The 22,182-nt window shown below is 40.7% G+C and overlaps 1 protein-coding gene across 1 annotated transcript in view; it reads left to right on the top strand.

The window, feature by feature from the left end:
* Positions 1 to 21,750, top strand: part of stac (SH3 and cysteine rich domain) — a 30,570-nt gene extending 8,820 nt beyond the window's left edge. The window contains exons 5-13 of the mRNA XM_051078195.1: positions 2,998 to 3,089; positions 7,289 to 7,370; positions 7,587 to 7,693; positions 8,788 to 8,869; positions 9,875 to 9,942; positions 13,232 to 13,329; positions 17,044 to 17,095; positions 17,819 to 17,956; positions 20,262 to 21,750. Coding sequence (XP_050934152.1) covers positions 2,998 to 3,089; positions 7,289 to 7,370; positions 7,587 to 7,693; positions 8,788 to 8,869; positions 9,875 to 9,942; positions 13,232 to 13,329; positions 17,044 to 17,095; positions 17,819 to 17,956; positions 20,262 to 20,360 — 818 coding nt within the window. The 3' untranslated portion in view covers positions 20,361 to 21,750. The remainder of the gene's footprint in view (positions 1 to 2,997; positions 3,090 to 7,288; positions 7,371 to 7,586; positions 7,694 to 8,787; positions 8,870 to 9,874; positions 9,943 to 13,231; positions 13,330 to 17,043; positions 17,096 to 17,818; positions 17,957 to 20,261) is intronic.
* Positions 21,751 to 22,182: the final 432 nt, after the last annotated feature.

The following is a 22,182-nucleotide window of genomic DNA, read 5'->3' as shown; positions in this document are numbered from 1 at the left end:
ATTTCCTTAATTTCCTGATGGGGAAATGGTGGGGAAAAAAATCAAATGGCCGTGGGAGAGACTAATTAAAGTCTGCAAATAAACCAGAGAGAGCTGCCAGGTCAGTACTTTGCAGAAGCTTAAGAGAAAGAGGAGGTGGAGGAGTTATTGTCACAATGAAGGCTATTTGCACAGGAAATCAGGAGGCGTGTGGTAAGATCGGCAGCTTAATGGATCGGTGTATGGCCACTGTGCAGCGTGAGAGAGTATGTAGGGGAGGAAGACTGGGAAATGGAGGAAGAAAGACTGTGTGGGAAAAAAATAAGAGGCAAGATGAAGAAGGTATGGAAAATCTGGCAGGAGTCTTGTCCTTTAGTGTAGTGTAAATGAATAATAGGGTTTTAAGGCAGAGTAGCCAAGAAAAAGCAAATGCCAGAGAGAGCAGTGCTGTCACTCACTTTCCCCACAGCTGTAATGGCTCCAGGCCCTGGATTCTTCTCTGAGCCTGGAGCAGAAAAAAAAGCACCTAAACAGACACACACACTAACGTCATCACCTAGATATTACCAAAGGAGGACGACTCTGTCAGCTTCTTGGATCATCCTGCTAAAACAGTGGTTTGTTACAAGTTAACGTGGAGGCGTCTCATTATTCTCCCATGTTGGAATGAGTCAGCTCAAACAAGCCAATCTACAAATGGCTTGACAAAAGCTTCATTTGCTTGCTGCTCCTGTGCATCCACAGAGACAGACAAGATCTTGAGTCAGGGTGTCTTAAAGATGAGAGATTGAGAAACTGAATCTCAAAGTGCTCATAAAACAACCTCACCAACCGACCTGATGTTTAGAGTGACCTAAAAAGTGGTGCAGGTTGAGCTCATTGTTTCTGTTGTTGCTGCTCTTGTTGTTGTTGTGGTGATCTATGGCTGACCGGCACGGATTCAGGCCTGGATCACTTTTCTCTCGGACTTCCGTCTCAGTATAACTAGCTCCGCCAGCTCTGACTCAGTGCGATTCAGCCAAGCAACACATGAGCTTTAAAATGGGGATTGCAGATCCAATTTTCCACCCATTACTGAGTTTCAAGTTCCTGTTGCCGCCGCCCAGCTCCAGATAGCCGTGACACCAGTTCACATTACAGCACGTGAGGAGCGAGCAGAGATTTCTTTCCCCTTCTGCTGGCTGAGTAAACTACACACGAGGCGGCTTTGTACCTTAAGTACACAGTGTCTTGTGTTTGCTGTCTTGTTCAGGGGATCAGGTGTTCTGCTTGGTTTCATTTTGACCGTACAGTATTACCTCTGCTCGCTGACCCTCCTCACCCCGCTCATCAAACTGAACATGCTGTATTCTGAGGGTAATCTGGACTGAAATGCTGACATTATTTTCCTGCCACAGTGTCCAGTCACAGTGCACAAAAAACTATACACAACATGACAATCTTTCTATGATGAAACAAATCATCCTCTCCTGTGCTATTAAAGCCAGCTGAAGTAGATCGATGATTCCTTTGCATGTCCGTGTTTGTGTTTGCCAGAGCATTGCACGTGATTATTGATTAATCAATAAAGAGCGTACAACTAATGACAGCACTGTGACTTGGTAACACTGTCCTCTCTCGTTAATGTGGAATAGCTGTCAAATGATAAACCACCGCTGGCTGTAAATGGTGGTTTTCGTCATGTTATGTATAACACATAATGCTTTACAGATTATTCCTCTCAGGAACAGCTCTCTGCTTTTATACTTCTGTCAGGATTATACCAACCTGTAGCATTTGACAGATTCTCCACTTGAAACCAAAACAATATAAATTCACATTTTCCTATATTTGGCCTTAAACCTCTAGCCTCCAACTGCTGCAGAGCAGTCTCTGCAGAAGTTGGTTATTTGCTCAACCAACCAAGCCAAAGTTTAGCTTAAACTTTAGCTTAAGTTAGCTTAAACTAGCCTTTTTTTCTGTCCTGAACATGAAAACATGTCTGCGGTATTTCAAGGTGTAGACAGTAAATCTTTAAGGTGATGTTGAGTTATTTACCTGTGCATTCTAGTGACTAACTTCTTAATGATCAAGTACAAATTTACTCAGTTAAATCTGTGAGATGATCAATGAAAGCTGTCAGTTACATTACATCCCTGTCACTCCCCAAACACAACAGAATTACCTAGTAACTGCACATTCATGCATACCTTTTTAATCATCTCTTGCTCTTTTGTTGTCTCTGTTTTAGCCTTACAACTACACGAACCGTGACAAGAGTCCCAGCTCAGTGATCTTCAATAAAGACTGAGCTGTCACTGTTGACATGTGAGCTTTATTCTCTGCCAACAGCTTTTCTCTTTACGAACTTACATCTCCATCCAAAACAAGACTATCATTCTGACCACATAATCTACAAGCCTCTCTCTGTCTATCTCTCCTGTCTTTTATCAGTGATTATTCATTTGTTACTCATTCACACACATGCTAAATGCTTGCACTTTCAATGTTACATAACTTTGGTTCACAAATAAGTCAGATTAATCTTCATCAATTCCACTAACTGTGATTCACATATTAATAAGTGAGGGTGAGTTGCATTCAAGCAGCAGTTTGAAATGGTTTCACATGGTGGAGAAAGCACTGGCTCAGTTACAGTCACTTTGGTTGAGATGGTTTTGCAGAAGTGCACATCCTTCTGTCCCATTTACAAAATTTTTGTCCCTGTTAAAACGTTCCACATGTCATTTCACAGGTTTTTCCCAGTGCGTGCCGGGAAAAGCTACAGAAACTCTGGCTAGCAATAAGTGTTTACAGATAATGAATAAATGAATGAGACGGCGTTCCAAACAAAATTATTCTATTTCCGCTGCCCTTTTGTGTGTAATTTTCTGTTCACTTAGGAAAACCACTTGAGTCCAGTTCCTGTGATGACAGATTTGAACCTATTCCTCTTTTTTTTTTCTTTTTTCTTTTTTCTGTGTGCGTGTGTATCAGGTACCACAGCCAAACATGTGGTGTTCCTGGCGGGAAACACAGCGAAGCATGGCCTGCGCTGCAAAGCCTGCAAGATGAGCCTCCACCACAAATGTGAGAATGGAGTTGGACAGCAGCGCTGCATGGGCAAACTGGTGAGACGCATGACACAGAAAAGACACAAGATCTCAAGGCATGATATAGACGGCTCACTCTTCCCTTTGCTGTTCACAGTTTGGGAGACTCTGAGCTTCGGGAATATTAATTTTAATTATTGATGTCATTATGAACGACTGAAACAGACACATCAGAATTGGCTGTCTGACCATTTCCCACCAGAATGTGCTTATTCAGAAATCACACTCTATGTGTGAGTGTGCTGGTACATCTGTGAGCGCCATCCATCCTCGTCATCGTCCTCATCATCGTTATATCACCACTCTGTCAGCCTGTGTGTGTGTGTATTAGATAATAGTAATACACCATTTGCAAAAATGCTGACCCCCCTCCTCACCTCTGTCAAGTTCTGCCGTGCTGCCATCAGCATAAACCATTAAATCAGGATCAGTGATGCAGCTTTAGAGTCATGATTGAAAATGTTTTATGTGTTTGGCATTTCACAGCCTGCTAGTGTTGTTAGTTAGTTAAGTTGGTTAAGTGTCTCATATGCAAGTCAAGCCGTGGTCTTGTATCACCAGCAGAGGTAATGAGATTGTGAGAAGTTTACAGTATCACCAACATGCTGGTTTTGGCTGTGTTGACTGGTGATAATTACACTGAAGAAATAATATTGCAGCATATTCACAGTCTGTTGCTGTTATCAGCCTTTCACAGTTTCATTTAACTCCAGTTTCTTTGGTTCAAGGCATTATAAACACTTGGCCTGTAGAGGTGGTACTCAACCCTTAAAATTTAAAGAACCTTATTAAGGGCTAATTAACCTTTTCCAAAACCACACTGGAAACCACACTGGTCAACATTAAAATAAACCAATTTTTCATGAAAAGTTTTATTCAGCTTTGATTAAATCAATTTACTTCCCTGTTTTGCCTGTTATGCCACTTTCCTGCTAACGAGCTCTAAATGAGAGTCATAGAAAAAACATTAAGCTAGCGCTGATTGGTCGATTTCAAATATGCATGTTGACATAAAAAGAGCAAAACTGCCGTGTGGACTAAGGGAATTTATTTAATAGTTGGTACAGTCTGCACACTGTAATAACCTTTGACTTAAACATTATTATTGTATATCGTTTCCCTCTCAGCAACACACTTTCTGTCCTCATTGGTTGATGATGATGACTGACATTGTGGGCTATGATGTGATCCACAATCCCATATACATTATTATGAGAACATTTGGTTGTAGAGTCAGTCCGTTGGGGTGGGGGCAGGATGTTTTTACTGAGGAGGGATCGGTCGCACCAGCGAAACCGAGAGCCAGGAAACGTTCATCGCTTTTTACTTCCGCTGCAGTCCAGTAAACTGGCAGTCAGGACTGAACTAGGGCTCTTTAGTCATTCACACACACATCCCACACTGAAGAAAGAGAGAGAGAAAGGGACTGCTGCGCTGTCAGGTCATATTATGTGTGATTTTCTACCTCGTCTACCTCAACTACACCTCGCTTGAGAAGGTTTTTGCTGGAATTAGAAAGAAATTTGGAATAACTTGATGTTAGTCAGCAAGAACAAAGTGAAATGATGTCTCATGGAAATAATATGGTAGTGATACTAACAGTACAGGCTGTCTTTATCCTTTCCCGTCGTGACATCTTTCCACTAGATGCCTGAGGGATGAGGCTCGAAGATATGATCGGCTCTCAGGAGTGGAAAATGAGGTCGAGGGGTCAAGCATAAAAAGGGAAGTTTTCCCCAGTGGAGTACAGCTCTAAATTCGACTTACTCTAAACTTGGACTCTCCTGCAGCCATGCTTGTTTCTCTTGGCTTGAGAATCCTTTAGCAAAGAAATCAAGTTACCTCATGCTCTGAATCTTCTTTTCTTCAGTAAGTTCAGAAACTTACTGACACAAAGATAATGACTCTTCAACAAATGCAGTCAAAAAAATCTGCTGTATCTAACACGTCAGCCTTTGTGGTTCAGCTATTTGGTTACATAACATTATTTCACTTGCATTTCTTACTTAAGATAGCATTATTATTAGCTCTGGCAACAGCCAGCTGTAGTACGTTTGGGAAAGATTTTGTTTCCTACATAGACTGAAACACACATTTCTCCTCTTTTTTAATGTCTCTCTATACAACTTGCAAATACAGTATGTTGTATGCATGTAGCTAACAAAAGCTGACCACTCACTAGACCTCTCCTGACACAGTTTTTGTCAAGACTAAGTGTTGACAAGTCCAGTCCAATTGAGGTTTCTGGGAGACCTGCCAGTTTGAATCAAACATGATTAATAATCAGTGTGTGTCATGTGTGAGTGTCATGTGTGAGTCACTGCTTGAAACTCGGTGAGTAGCCGGTGAGATTTGAGTCCTACTACAGTTTTGAGCTACATATCAAACTAGATCAGTGACACAATTTGAAAGTTACAGTGATTCAGAACGTAAAATGATTCGCTCATCCTGGTTTTGATGAGCAATGCTTATCACTCACAACCACAACATCATCTCTCTGTGTTTCCTTAGTGCTCAGTGCTCAGTGAACACAAGTGGTTATTATTAGCCCTCCTTAGTCCAGACTAAGTGTGACGAGACAAATCTGAAAATGCTTGGTGTTGTCAGTGTGTATGGGATAAACAGAGCCTCTGAAAAATGATTACTTAAACCAGCAGAGTGAAGGTCAGGGACTGTGTGTCAGTAAAGTTGTAGTTAAGTGTGCAAACTGACAACATTGGGTTTTGTTGTATAGCTCAGCTGTGCTTGTTTGTAGCCATATACACTGAGGAAGGATGTGCATGAATGAATGATTTAATTGTAGTGCTGCCCTCATCATAACTTTTGATGAATAGAAATGGTGATATTTAAGAATTTAGACTATATCTAGTTGCTGCTGCCAAAACATTAGTGTAGTAAATGAAGTCACTGACAGCATTAGTAAGCGGTGTCTTTTGTTTTGCAGCCAAATGAACCAGACTGGTTCCTGACAAGGGTGCTCCTCTAACCTTTTTCTTTAATGAGTTTGACCCTGAAGGTTCTGGCATCTCAGTTCCTGCAATGGGCCCGAAGAGATCAGGGGTTGCTTATTTTAGCCGTCTCATCATGAGAAGTGTCAAACAAAGAATTAATCAGGACCGATGAGCGATGCAGATGCAGCTTTTACCACCTTCGACTTGAATGCATGTATGTAAACAAACAGAAAAAAGGCTATTGTGTGTGAGATGTATATCTTTAGTACTGATGCACACATAAAGAACTGACATCTGCTGTAATCTGGGAGCATTAATCTTGTCAGAAACCACTGTGTCGTATCAGTAAATGGCTGCACACTGTGTAAATGGTTGTCTTCCATAGAGACATAGAGAAAATGCAGAAAACTGTAAATATCTACATTAATCATTACCCGGTGTGCTTCAGATAACATGATGTCTTCAAGGATTGTGGAGAATTTCAATCTTTGTCTGTACTTAAAGATGGATTCAAAGTTGATAGAGAAGTATTGATTGGATTGGAGGCAGGCAGGTAATGGATATAGGAATGATAAATGTTTTGAAGCCTCAAAGGACATGACAGGCAGATAAAATAAGACCTACAAGACCAGTTTTTCTAGTCAGGTGCTTGGTGGTGGACCTTCAAGATTCACATTTTCTACTCCTGCATGTTGGGATTCAACTGTGCATATAACAAATCATGTATTCCTACAAGATTTAAAACTATAATCATTCATATTTTATCATTCAAATACTAATGCTGAAATTTAATTTAAATTGAATGGAACTAATGTTGCGCCTTTCCTGTGGGGTAGTGCTGTATTGAGTGCGGACTGAGTCTGAGGTTTTTTTTTTTTGTGGCAACTAGTTGCACTGTGATGACTCTGCCTGATGCATGTTGTCCTGCAGCTCACAGCTCATTCATACTTCTGATCGTTCCATGATGAAGGGAGCTATGCACTTTAAACATGAAACAAAACTGACTATCATCTGTACACGGTATTTATCTGACACTGCCTAATCCGCTCAGTTTGCAGGCTGAAATATGCATGAGCTCGCTGTGATGCATCCTGTGTGGCAGAACTTCAGCTCTACAATGTCAGCCATGTTCAGAAATGTCTGAGTAAATAGTTATGTGCAGTATTTCAGTGTCAGGGTGCTGCGCTGCCCGCGGCGCTGCATATTGATTTGTCTCTAATGTTTGTCGCTTCTCTCTTTTTCCCCTCTCTGTCTTTCCCTCCTCAGCCAAAAGGCTTTCGGCGGTACTACAGCTCCCCATTACTGATCCAGGAACAGTACGGCTGCATCAAAGAAGTTATGCCCATCGGTGAGCGGCTTAAATCTCCATCTTACGCTCCGTTTTCTGTGTGGGCTGGGATGCTCTAAAGCGAAAACTTAACTCCACTCATCCAAAAGCACTTTTCCACTTGAGCTGTTTTATAAGATTTACCTACCTGGTTTTATTGAACTTGGCGTTCACAAAACACTGAACATTTGTTTGTCATCAGCTTTCATCATGTCTGGTTTCATTCTTTTTCTAAAGCCTGTGGCAATAAGGTGGACCCGGTGTATGAGGCCTTGAGGTTCGGGACGTCTCTGGCACAAAAGGCCAAGAGGGCCAGTGGCTCTGAGTCTCCACACAGAAACTCGGTAAGAAAGGATCATTTATCGTGTCAGGTGGTGTTGACACATAGTGCTGTACCTGTCATAGATGTCAAATACAAATTAGTTTTAGCATTTTTGGTCCTATTCCATCTCTAATCTCTCTTCATTAAGCTACACTAGACACTAGCAGATTGTCCCAGTTCAGTTCAGGTATTATGCTTGTATTTTGTCGCACTGCAACAGACATATTGTCACTGATGATTTAAATAGATACCACCACTGCAGGGCTGTAAACACTACCAATAAAGGCAGTCCGGTCCAGACAGGAGACGTCTGTACAAACGCTCATGTTACAGCTCTGAAGATGGACTGGACTGATTGTACGGCCACAGTCCTTTCCAGCTTCCCTCCCATCTGCGCGTAATGCACGAGCAAATCTGTTTTTCATAGCTTATCACTTCTAATGTAAGCTAAACTGTATATGCAGTCTGGATATGAGCCTTTGCACGATGACATCTGCAAGCTGTTGGGTTTGGGCCATCCTGTCCTGTCCTGTCCTGTGCAGCTGTTAGTGAATGGGTGTGTGCGTCAGTGGAGACTCACAGAGACAATGTGATCTCAACAGGGTTTATGATAATAGTTTCCAAATGCAGACTTAGAAACAGTGTGTTTGCTGGACTGCAGATTTCTCCAAAATTGTTGGCTTGTCTGTGAAAGTGGATGTTTTTTTAGCTAGTTTTGCACTCAGAATGAAATACATTTTTCATCTGCATCAATCTCTGTCTATCTGTCTATAGCTTTCCCAGTCTGTCTGGATCTGTCTCCATTTATCTCTATCTATCTATGCATTTGTATCTCCCTCTGTCTAGATTTATTTCTATTTCTATCCATCTCTCTTTGTTAGAGCTCCAAAGATTAGTCTGAGTTTATTTTTTACTACATAAAATTTAAAAAATCTCTTTGGATTTCCTGACTGCTTTACAAAACCAGAGATTTAAAGACTTTGGACTCTGGGAGACCGGAATGAACATTTTTTAGTGTTTTCTGATGTTTAACAGACTGAGCGACCACTTGATTAATTGAAAAGATTATTGATAGATTTATCTTTATCTTTCATCTGATGTATCTCATCTCTGCAGACCAGTGACTTGGACAAGGTTCCAGAGGAAGTGGTGGCTCACAGCAGTAGACAGGAGCTGTCGAGAAAACACAGCGACGATGGTGAGTATCCATTGGGGTACACTGTGTGCATCTGGATTAAAGCCATGTAGTGACACAGGGGAAAAAAAACACTCTTCCCACAAGAGAGTCTGAGAAGGTTGCAACATCACATTCTCCCCCTATGAACCATCAAATAAGATTCTTCACTATTTTCCACTGAGATGAACTCGCTCTTTTTGCTGTGTTTGCTCTTTCTGACCCTGCTATAGAATACCCTGTAGAAAAGGCTTAAAGAGTTGTTTAGACCTCTTTTTCTTTAGTACGCATTGTGTGCAGCTCCTGATTTAGTGGTGCTGGAGTATTTCTGCTGCACAATAGTCTGTGTAGTGAAGGGCAAGGCACTGACCCTTTACAATCTGAGGTATTCACTCTGAGCCAGGGAAGGCAAGGAGAATGGTGGAGCACACCATGGTAGTCTGTGGTACTGGAAATTGCTATTTGAAGCATAGCTACAATGCTGCTGAACTATTACCCTTTAGAGAATGGCACCTGACCCAACAAAAGAAGAAATTAATACATTCAGCTCATTGTGTTAGCGTGTGTGTCGGGCCGCAAACCTGTTGTACTTGGGATAATGGAAAAAAGGCAACTACGATGCAGAAATGTGTTATGGATATTTATGAACCCCAGAAGTCAAAGCCATTGTGTTTTCATTTGCTGCCACCATCAGTTTACAGTTACAGGCAAGATACCTCACAAGCAAACAAGCTGATTACTATGACCTTTGCTGAGAACATTTCACTGTAATGACCCCATGATCTTTCCACTTGAGTCACACTTGTGAGAAAATGTTCAATTTTTGCCCTTTTCCTGGCAAGGTTCTAGCAAAGATAGAAACAACGACTGAGCGGAGCAAAGATATCAGTGTGTTTGTTTGTGTTGGAATCTAATTAAAAGTGCAGCTTTGAGGCACTGCAAGCAGGGCATTATACTGTACTGTTGTTTATTAAAATGATTATTAATTTTAGTTTTTTTTGGGGGGGGGGTTGGTTTGTTTTCCCTCAGTTTTCACTGTCATTGAGAATGGGATGGAGCATTACCACCAGCCAGAGAGAAAACCTGACGATTTGCCGGTAAGAAACTAATCCATTAAACTGTTTACTTGATTACACTACATGCTAGTAGTAGTAGTAGTGTTCTGGTAATATACATGTGCATGGTAGTAATGTCAGTAAATCAGATTAAACTGAATTCAGAGGAAATCAGAGTGCCTTAAAGGTGCTATAAGTGTTTGCTACATACCAACATTAACATTAGCAGCAGTTTACAGACACAAACATTGCGAGTTCAGCATCAAACCTCTTGTATTTGCAGGAAATTGTGTTCATTGTTACAATATGCTGCTTTGCTAGCCTGAAAATACTGTAATGGGTCTTTAAGATAGCCATTTGATCAGAAGACAACAACAAAAATCTAATCTCAGTGAATTTTGACTGCCAAAAAACCTTTTATCTTCTATCGCAAAACAACAGCCCAGTTTTCAGCAGTTGCACAGTTCTGTTGTCCCACAGAAAGCCACGTGATCCTTCAATTCAGCCTAAAGGACAAACATCACCACAATGCGAAGTAAAGATTTTTCACCTGCAGAGACAAATTTGCTGCTACTTTTGTAAATTAAAAAAACCTTTCAGTAAATGATAAACTGGTGATTACGTGAGGATGAAAAAGACCAATAGAATATACAGTTTTAGTGGAGTGGCAAGCTTAAACAGTCATTGCAGCAATTTCATGAGTCAGCAACCGCAGTAGTCATCTTTTTCACTCAGTTTTCACTGCTTGTTCCTCTGCAGCCCAGAGTCTTACTGTTACATGTGTTATTGGCATAGTCTGAAAAGCTCTGAGAACCGATTCTGTCCACTGGCCAACTCCTGAACTCTGCGTGGTTGCTCTGAGAACTGATACCCAGCCAGTCCATTCTGCGTCCATTAAGCATGCTGCACTTGGCCCCTCTCCTTTATCATCGCTGCTGAATTTCCCAGGACTTTGAGGGAAAACTTCTCTTCCTGTGCTGTAACAAATCATACCCTAGCCTGACACGACCACTGGCCTGCAGTGATACAGCGAAGCCTTGACCTTAAGGTTGGGATCTGCAGCTCTGGGATCTGTGCTGCTGTATTTATTCTCTACAGTGCAGATGGTATCGCTGATGGTGCAAAATTCATGCCAGAGAAAGAAAAAGGTTAAACCTCTGTGAATATCTTATCACCCCCAACAGAGTAACGATGAATATTTCATGGGCAGATCTCAAAAGTGTTCTTTTGCTCTCTATCTCTTCAGCTTCTGTGGTGGGATTTGTGGAGAGGTGCTCTCAGTATCAATGTTCTTTGTACATATTTTCTATGTGCAGCCATCTGACCTGTTTACTTTTATAGTTTAACATGTTTATCTCCGTTGTCAACAGTGGAAAAAGAACCACAGATACACACACACAAAAATGAACAAATAACCATACAAGGCACAAAATCACACACACACACACACACACACACATATCTCTCCTCTGCAATACAATCTAGCAGCCCAGCCGCCCATTTCAGGGAAGAGACTTGAAGTGCATCGTGTGGCGTTATCAGGCTGGACCGAGCACAGCTGGCAGCGGGCTGTTTGTCTGTCAGCCGACAGGTCCATTAGCTCAGGCTGGCGGACAGACAGATGGAGGCTCTGCAGGTTAATGAGCAGAGAAAAACGCTTGAAAACCGCTTCTTCACCAGAGAAAGGGGTCTCCAATTTGAGATGAGAGGCTCGCACGCACAAATGGGAACACACACACACACACACACACACAGTCGCACGCAGGATCGCCATCTGTTCACACTTTTCAGGTTTAGTGTTAAACTCCCTGAGATCAATTGACAGTAAGATAGTCTGGTTAATGCTGTGATTTCTTTTTGCTTGAATTCTCTGTTCGGAAAGTTTTATTGTGAAGCATAAAATCTATCACCAAATCATTTTAACTGGATTAAAGATGTTGGAAAATAGCACTCATTATAATTTTATATTAAAGATGGATCAAACCAGTTATCAGTCAGTATATGTACTGTGAAAGTGTGTTGAACCCACAGAGAATTTTAACCCTCTGCATTTGCTCTCAGTGTTTTAGCATCTTTTAGCTTTTAGTTTTGGTTTTCTGGCTCACATTATTCCTGTTTTAGTTCTCATCCACTGTTGTACATAAACCCAGGGCATATGTCCAGCACCAAACAGTGAAAAGCAGCTGAATAGCCAGACATTTTTCGCAGGAGTTGGTAGAAACCAAACACAGAGCCAAAAGGAGAGTGAATATTCGGCAAGTGGACTCCTTATGAATGCTAATAATACATGCAAATAGGTAACTGTTTGCAAACGTACATATCAATATGTCAAAGTTGGGTTTACAAGTTGTTCAGCTACTCCCACATGTCCAGTCAATAACTGAAAGGTTAAAAGAATTCACAATGCTGTTCCATTTTAATTTTTCCCTCCCCTCATGCCTTCACTTTGATACTGCTTCATTTCCTGAAGGTTGTTATCTTGGCCTGCCCATCCTCTCAGCCACCGTCCAGGCCTCCACAGTATCAAGAACCTCTCAAGGCCAATGAGAAGCTCTTAGTTAGCTGTAATGGATTGCCACTGCTTGATGTTGTTGTTTTCACCCAGAGGCCAGAGAGGCAGTTTGCCGTGAGGCGGCAGTTAACTCAGCTCATCCATCAGCCACACTGCCAGACAACATGGGTGACGCTCAGGGAGCCACAGAAGACCAAAGCACTTCTCTTCATTACTGTACATCGCCACAAAGAAGTCAAATTCTCCTGCCGTCAAGCAAAAATAGCCATTAGTGTGTCTTAAAAAGTCACTCTCATATCTTTTCACACCATTTCCCTCCAGACATCATGGAGGAACAAGACATGTTATCATTTGGAGGGATTTCAGGGACCCAGCGGGGCAGGATTGAGACTCAAGGTATTGGTGGATGAAACAGGAAGACGCACCCACCAGTTTTCTGAGCAGGTGTGAAGAGCGCCTGAATGGCGGCATATCTCCCTGCTAATTGTGCTAACACCTCTCCGAGAACTTCCTCTCCACCCACAACCCTGTCCTGTTTTAACTTCCCGAGCGTTCATAAAAAACCTGATCCTGCCTCTCCCACTCATGTTGATGCTGGATTAAAAGGAACAGATTGCAGAACAACTTAAGCAGCTCCTCGGTCTATCAGTGTACTGTAAACAAGGGCTTCTCCTGCTTATGTGAGTGCCAAAAGACTATTTAAAGATACAATAGAGAATATGGTACATATGTGTCTATGCCTTGTTTAGAAACTTGCCACCTTTTTCATTTTTCCCGAGACTGTGTGCTCATGTGTTTCTGTCTGTTTCTGTTGTCTAGTTGGAGCAGAGCCAGCTACAGAAGGACATCCTAAAGCTCAACACCTATGTGGCCTTGTACAGTTTCACTGCCCAAGAGAGCCATGACCTGGAGATGAGGTCAGTTTACAAACACATGCACACACACGTCACTCTAATAAAGAAACCCTGCTACACCACCCACCATCATTACACAACACAGCACCTGTCCAGGGACTACAGATGAAATATTGCTGACTGACTGGCTTTGACAGGCCTACAATGATTTCTTTTGATCCGTTATCACTGTTTAAAATACCCTGAACAAAAAGAGAGAACAAAGTACAACACATTGTAGTCTCAGCTCCTCTGCATAAGCACGATTCAACTTCACTGTGAAGTTAGATTTAAGCCTCCTGAGGAAGACAGATTGAATCCAGCATTGATTAATTCATACACACACACGTAGGTCCCCAAAGTTCACCTGCCAGACATGATCTAAAACACAAAAAGGTTACGCTGCTCATGTGGCCTTTCTAACAAAGCAATCAGCTCCAGTTCCAGCTAAATGTTACAGTTACTCTTTTTAATGATGATTATTAGTTTGAATGATTCAGAGAGCTCATTTTTACATCTTGTTATGTGACTCTTTCAGCAAAGCTTCTGTGTGTCATAGACTCCTGTTGCCTTTTAATAATAATTGTATGCCTTCAAAAAACAATCCAGTGCAATTATATTATGCAGTCAGACAACACGCCAAGAATAGGGCACACAATCTAAAACGCATACACTGTGTACGTGTAGAGAAGATGTTTAATTTACTGTTTGACATGTGTCAGTGTCTGCTGTTAAAGAGCTGTTTGCTCTTTGTCAGTCTTTGTCTACTTCTTCATGCCAGGAAATCAAGTCGTCTCTTAATTAGTGTGTCTGCGTATTTCCTGTTTCATCTTATGTAATCAGTGTGTGTCCATTGCAGCACAGGTTAAAATGTAGATTATAGAAGAATAGATTTACAAAAGGAAATAATTAGCGTCCTCTTTTTAGTTAATGGTTTTCAAAGATTAATTTCTCTGGGGCGGCCTCATTATTGGTACCTGTGTGCCTGCCGTGATGGTCTATTAATATCAGTCAATCTCACGTCCTCTTAAATTTATCCTGAGAGAGAGGGACAGTCTTCGAGAAGTCCATTTATAAGTCCATTTATAGCTCCCAGGAGGCATTAACAGCATGCCAGTGGCCGAGATGAGATATGTTGCTGACGATAACTTGTTTTATTTTTGGTTGAAATTATGTATAAGTGTTTGCATTTTTTCAGGCCAGCACAGAAGTAGGTACTTATTTCATTTAGAATATGGAGCGAAGACAAATGAAGTCTGAGACAGGGACATTTGCCTGGTTATCTATCAAAAGCGATATATGTTCATGCTAAATGTAGTGCATTACTGTGGGTAGCAAATATGGAGTGAATGCAATTGCAGATCGTTAAGTTGCCTGTCTGGTCACGCCCCAATCTGTGATGTCAGCAGGTGTTTTGGCTTTGACAGCTAATTAAAACCAGGCACTGATTGGGTTGTGGCCAACACTGCAACATGATTTAATTTAACTCACAGAGAGCTGTGCAGCTGTGGATTTCGTTCCTCTGTGATGAGGTGTTAATTTACCCTTTAAAATAGCATGTTTACAAGCTCAAATTTATGATTACAAAATTTTCTAATCTTGCTAAATAATTTAGTTTTTTTTTTTAGTTTTTATGTATATATGATGGGATAATAATTCCAAATAGACACAGCTCTACATGTCTAGCTTGTCTTATTATCTCTGATACAATGCAAAACTCAGGCTTAAGATTTCATCCCCTGCCTTGGCTATGAATGATGGGGGCATCATCTGCAACATACTTTCAAATAGGCCCTCAAGAATAGAGCATTCATCATGAACAGTCCTTCAGCCTAAGTACCCATTTGTCTCTGGTTCTTGCAGAAATCCTCTGTGGATTTAAGGATATGAGAGTGCACTTGTCCTCTCCTTCTATTTCCTCTATACACGCACAAACACGGATCCTTCCTCTCTCTTCGGTCTGGAAAAACTTCACTCGGTTTCATTTGAAATTCATTGACTTCTTCTCTAGGACCCCTGTCCACTGATACCTGCTCCACAGCACACAGCTCACCAAGCTTTATTTCTTCTCTTATGAACGCCTGCATCAAAGTTTTTCTCCTTGGGGTCTTGCTGCCAACAGTAATCAATACATCAAACACTAAAGCACAAATGGGTTAATAATGGAATTCTTAATCAAAAGGTACAATTTTCATTTTCATTTTAAGTGGAGAAATCAGTTTTGTGATTAGTTTCAGTTGCTGCCACATGCTCTGATTACCAAATTACTTTCAACTACACAGTGGCAGTAATGACGATGAGAGATGCATTTTAAAAATAAGAATACAGATTCTGAACCCACATGTGGTTTTTGTTGTCTAATGGTTAAAGATTTTATCAACCCTTTTTGGGTGATTTTAACGGACAGTGTTTGAAGGAAATGCTCATCCAGTTAATTTCCTGTTCTTCTAATTGAATCAACATGTAGGCCAGTGTACTATGTTTTCATCGCTTTACAAATGCTGTTTCTCACCTGCAATAAACAGTGTTTTCTGAGTCATGGTCATCATTACCACGCAAAGGACAGCCAGTGTTAAAACTGAACCACAAGAGGAAGAAAAAGGGAAATTACCTAAACCAGCATTTGGCTCCACTGGGCTGGTTCTTTTGATTTTGAAGCCGACGGCTTTGAACAGATGCTAGTAATTATGGCACACACAGCGATGGGGTACAATGATTCATGCATTTTCCTGGATAAATAAGAATTACTTACGGCAAACAAACATGATTATGGTGCATCACATGTCATTTAGAACAGGGAAAAGATCACAAACATCCTGTCTCCTGCTTGAATATGCTGCAAATGTTAGAGAGCCTCTTATGACTGAACTGTTGCTAGGAGATTTTAGCAGCTGTAGCTAGCTAATTAATGCTAACTTTGCAGCGAACTTTAAAAATTTTCCAGCTAACGTGTAAACAAGAGCCATGTACAAGGGTCTTCAATATGCATTTTATTGCTGTATGTAATGTTGTGCTAAAAGACAAAGGCTAATGCTAACAGGTCCCGTGGTAAAATGTCACCAATATTTGCAAATCCATGTTGAGGAAATGTACAGTAGGAGCTGAATTGTCCTTTTATTGTAGGATAGCTAATCTGCCCCTGTATTATACTGTAGTACAAAAAAGTTGCTAATGTTGTCTTGAATTCTGAAGTTATAGCACAGTGGACGTGCTAGCTGTTTTCTGGGCTTTTTATAATATAACTTGTAACCACACACAAAAATAATACAATAGCTCTTAGCAATCAGCCAATAGCTAATGGCTCTTAGCTTTGTAAGTAACCCTAGGTTACTACTGTAGGTAGTAAGCTAGTTATAGAGCTAGTTAGCAGGGCATGCTAATATTTACAGCTTAAAAAAAGACCTGACCTTCTAATAGAGCCACATGCAACTTGTTTTTATGTGTGGAGAAATCCAAAGCTTGACAGGCTACATGCTTAGTCACAGTCACTAAGCTGCTACAAAATATCCCAAGGACCCAGAACTTCATGGACCACGAAAGCCCAAGATGTGTACAAGTTGTTGAAATTTGACTCATTGCTCAATAACTTTGTGGTTAACAGAATAAGCACCAGCAGGGGGTGAACTAGGGGCCTACAGCTCATTTTTGCCACAGGACTCTGATTTATCCAGCCATGCTAGATATGAAGAGAAAAAACATTTTGGCTGAATTTGACTTTGTTTTGCTTTTTCGTTGCAGAGCAGGAGACAGGATCTTATTGGCTGACGACTCTAATGATGACTGGTGGAAGGTGGGTACAAAACCAGCATATTACACCTGAAAAGTGACAGGCTCATCTTTTTTTTTTTTTTTTTTTTTTTAGAATTAATCTGCCAAGATGCTAAATTCAAAGATAAAGTTTGCATGTTTGTTGTTGTCCAGTTTGCATATAATGTGTGTTTTCCACAAAACCCTAAAGATGCCCCAATAAGAAATGGACTGATAAATTACAGGAAGTCCAGCTGTAAATTATAGGAGCAAGGAAACAGGCTGCCTCAGGACACAAATGCATGACAGATAAATTAGGGAGACAAAAGGGCCAGAACGTGACTGTACAGAGGCGGCCTGCTGCTACCAGACCATGAAGAAACTCATCACACATTTTAATGCTGTTGTTGTTCTCTACAGTCTGTAGATAAACAGAGACATCTGGCCCCTTTGGTCTTTGAACAATAGCTACTTGAACAAGTCAAGAGGCAATCATTAGCACCTAATGTAGCACCTGCCCACAACATATATGTACCGTATGTGAAAACATAAACACTATACTTTATGTAACAGGCATATAAAAGTTAGTATGATCTAAAAAAAACTTCATACAGGTATAATGTCTGTCACCAACAGAGCCCCTGTTGTTTTTTCAAGGCTTTTATCTAATCATTTATGAAAACACTGGGTTTGTAATCCTCTTACATCCTTTGCAGCCCCTCCATGCGTCAGCTGTTTTAATGTTTGATGAATTCATTTTTTCCAGGGGGTAATTGAGGACAGGATCGGCTTCTTCCCAGCAGCCTTTGCTCATCAGGTGCGGGCCGGGGACCAGGTGTTCAGGTGTAACAGGACATTCATCGGCTGTAAAGAACAGGGACAGATCACCCTGAAGGAGGGACAGGTACTAATAACTATGATGATGATGATGGTGAATGTGAGGGAATGATGATTGTCTTCTTGTTTAAAGTGTGTACAGTTTCTGTCATTGATTTCTATGTTTCCACATAAAGGCAGGCTGGACAGGCTGCTATTTATATCCTAAATTATCCAACTAAATCAGTATTGGTCATCTGTGTCAACATCTGCATCTGCAATGACTCTGCCTTCTGCTTATATTTCTTCTTGTTATTATTATTGTATTGTTCAGGACATGTTGTATTATTGACCTTTTGACAGCAGGTGTATGAGCATCTTCTTCAGCTATGGCAACGGCCAGCAAAAAAAAAAAAAAAAAAAAAAAAAAAGCAGCAAAATGCCACCCAGCAAACACTGAATGTATGGAGTCAGTCAGGCTCGGTACAAATTGTTACTTGTTCTAATCAGGTCAGGTGGGGGCTCATTGTATTGTTGTAGTCATCAGAGAAAATATGTTGTTTGACACAAGACGGAAAGTGTGAACTGTGAAAGAAATTACATGTTGCTGATCTTTTAGACCGCAACTACTTGTTAATTGATACAGTAGCATTTTGGAGTTCTCCTCTTTCGCACAAAGTCTCTCTTTTTGAAGATCAATTCATGCAGCTGATGTTAAAAAGCTGGACATAAAGTTAAAAAAGAGATGTAAAGATTTCACAGTAGTGATATGATGTTGGGTTAACTGCTCCCTTGGAGCCACAAAGAGACAGAACACATGAGGAATTAATTTGGACCAAATATTAGCAGGGATGATCCAGTGAGCATCATCATCCTTGTGGGTTTGGGGGGCAATGACCTTTATCCTGGGCATTACAAATGCCACATTACATCTGTGTGTAATTCATGATCACACCCAGAGTCACATTATGAAGCAGCCCTTTAGCCATCTTATTACCCTCCCACAGCTCCCATGTCACCTCTTACCTCCAGCGACTCTTCCCTCACATACACTTATTCGCTTAAAGGTTTGCCCGACACAGGATCCTTTTCAGGGAGTTGCCATTAAATTAGCATTTTGGCATAACGGCTGTACTTAGTTCAGGCTCCCTTTTTCCCACAATGCTTTCCAGGGCATGTTTGGGACTCAGTGGAGTCTTAAAGTAAGCAACCCCCAGTGGAGATGAAACCACCGAACACAAGACGAGTCAGTGACCTGCTGCCTTTCTTTTCCAGTCACACAAACCCAGGGGAAGATGTTGTAGAGTACTTAGAGCGCACATGAAAACACCATGTGTTCTGGTCCATTATGAGGGTCAGTGAGTGAAATTAAGAGCCGGTAACAGCATCATCATTATCATCACACCTTTTTGTGTAATGATAATAATACATGAGGCAATAATTTACACTCAGGCTTGGCAATACAGGATACTGACAAAGTAGATTGTGTGATATGAGATTATACTATACCTTTCACACAGGTTAGTGCAGTTGCAAGTGACTAATAAGCAGCAGTAATAAAAATAGAATAATTGGAGACTAATGCACATAAAGAGAGATTAGAGCAGGAAAGATGAAAAGAAAAATAAAAAGGTTTTGTGCTGCACTTTGGTATAGCTAAAAGGCTCATTCAACAGGACCTGTGGGGCCTTCATGATTCATACAAAAAAGCATTTCAGATAATTATATTGGTATCACACTGACCATATTGCGGTTTATAAAATAGTAAAGGACTTTTGAAGTCAATATGAAAACTGACTTTAAAATGGGTGTAATGTGTTCTCTTTTTATGGTCATAGTCAGTAGTCAGGCAGCAGTTTTGCATCATAACCTGGGATCTTCATACAAAAAATCTTTTCCTGGGGGGTATCGTGGTGGCCCAGTGGTCTGACACACATACCATGTAACCACAATGTTTCCAGTTCAAATCCAGTCCCAGATTTTTGTTGCAGTCCAGTAAAGTGCTTTACAGCTTAACTCAGAAAACCATCTTTTTATGGACCCTGCTTTCCCCAAACTGTCACCACAAAGTTAGGAGCCTAAACCCAAACCTTAAAATACAGAAATACACAGTATGTGGGCACATGTGTCCACAAACATTTGGCCTTATACTGTAGTGTAACAGTGTATCTGATGCTTATTTACAACACCTCCAAAATGTACAGTACACTCATTATCTGACCATATGATAGGCAGTCTGTATAAGAGTCTGATCCGTTTTCAGAAACAACATGGGGGCTAAGTTGGAGCTCACGTTATAATTATTGAAATATTCATTCACTGTTTTGTTGACTACACTTTCTGTTCATAGCTTTTTATTTACAGCTGAAGTAAAATTCCTCTTCTGCTTTCAGATCTGTGTGAGCAGTGAGGGCGAGCGCAGCGGCTTCATCAAGGTGGCGAGTGGAAAGAAGAGAGGCTTTGTGCCCTGTGATGTCCTGGAAATCATCTGAGAGAAAACATTCTGAGAAATGAAGAATGAGTGAGAGAGAGAGAGAGAGAGAGAGAGAGAAAGAGAGAAAAGGTAGGATCAGCCGCCCAGAGGTCAGAGGTGGAGGACAACTGAACCTACAAAATGGCTCCGAGACACCAGTGAGTTTTGTCACTAAGGACTCCACTTTGTTGCAGGTCAGAGTTTCTGTACCTTCCTCGCTCCCTCTCAGCACAGAGAGAGAGATGCTGAGATAACAGTTTGTTGTTTGCAAGAAGACAGGAGGAGATCTCTGTATCACTGGATTTGATCTAATTTATGGAGCCAATGTGTGTGTGTGTGTGTTTTTACCCTTAGTTTTATTCTGCTACAAGCTGTTTATTTTCTGAAAGTGGGCTGGCTGTTTACGCCTGAGAAAAGGAAACAAACACTTACTTCAGTTATTATTTTCAAGGTTTTAGTACATACAGTGGCATTCATCCTACAGATAGTTTAGTTTCTCATGCTTTTACATTACGTTCCTAGCAAAATGTTAGCTTTTAATACACAGTAGTCAACACTAGGCTCTGAAACGGATGACAAAGTCTTTGAAAAAACATGATGCAAAAAAACAAAAACAAACAAGAACTTTAACTTTAAGCCTTAAATCCCCAAAATATCTTTTAAAAGAACTTCCTGTATAGCCTCCAGCATACAATTACAATCCTACAAAAGGTTTTTCCATATGTTTCTCTCTTGTAGCACATCAGGTGCGACAAAGAGATGTGGGGGAGTATTTTCAGAGGAGTTTGACACAATCAAAGATGTGATTCTCTCTGGTCCTCCAGAAATATCACCCTCACACTCCCCACATCTTTACAATATCTCACTTCAATGCTATCCAGGATTTTACTTAACATTTTGCATTTTCTCTGAGCTGCGAAATCTGCCGGATTTCTCCTTTTTATCTGTTCATTGATTTAATCTTCTCTGTTTTTGGGTGTTTTCATTAAAGATTTCCGTCTTCATCGCTATAAAACAGAGAATCAGAAGGTACAGCTTTGGTATAATTTAGCACAGAGGGTGTTTTTTTTTTCAACAATTTGATGATCAAAGCTTAAGTGATCTGGTGGGAATGACTTGTGAACGCACGATGGCACCTGTAAGACAATGATACATTTCTAGTTAGCATGTTAACTTTAAATGTGATCACTCTCTTGTGGTTTTTCTCTGTCTCAGCACAGACTATTGTGAACAGGATGTCTTGTTCAGATTCTAATGAAGTGCATTTCTGGCAAGGTGTTGCATCATAGTAGATATAGTATATCTCTTAAAGGTTGTTCTGCACTGAAACTTGGCTTTATTGAATGTCCAAAAATGCTATATTGTACATAATGTACGTACAAGATTAAAACTCCTTCTTTATCACAATAGCTAAAGACGTATTATCATGATTTTTGTGTCGTCTCACACCTTTTCTTCAGTGTGCCCCCCCCCCGAAAGAATCTGATTCACTGCAGTTATATAACATATATATACCCAATATTCCACAGTTCCACAGACTCTCACATCAGTCAGATTGATTTGTACATTTCCATCCTGGTTCTCTTTTCTCTCCTGCTCAGCAATTAACTATCAATAATAAGCTCATCATTCGCTCAAGTGGGCCCCCAAAAATTATGCATTATGCAATTATGCATATTGTGATATGATTTGGTTGGAAAACAACTGGGGTGTGACTCAGTTATTCAGTGTTTAAAGAACCAAATCCATCTTCACAGCAATAAGGTGTTAAAGACTGAAGTTGAGGGGAAGACAAACAAAATGAGGATTGTGCTTTAATAGACAGAGATGGCGGAGTGACT

The sequence above is a fragment of the Lates calcarifer genome, linkage group LG19, assembly GCF_001640805.2.
Source record: "Lates calcarifer isolate ASB-BC8 linkage group LG19, TLL_Latcal_v3, whole genome shotgun sequence".
NCBI lineage: Eukaryota > Metazoa > Chordata > Actinopteri > Centropomidae > Lates > Lates calcarifer.
The sequence above is the reverse complement of the archived record's forward strand: the minus strand, read 5'-3'. Positions and strand labels throughout refer to the sequence as shown.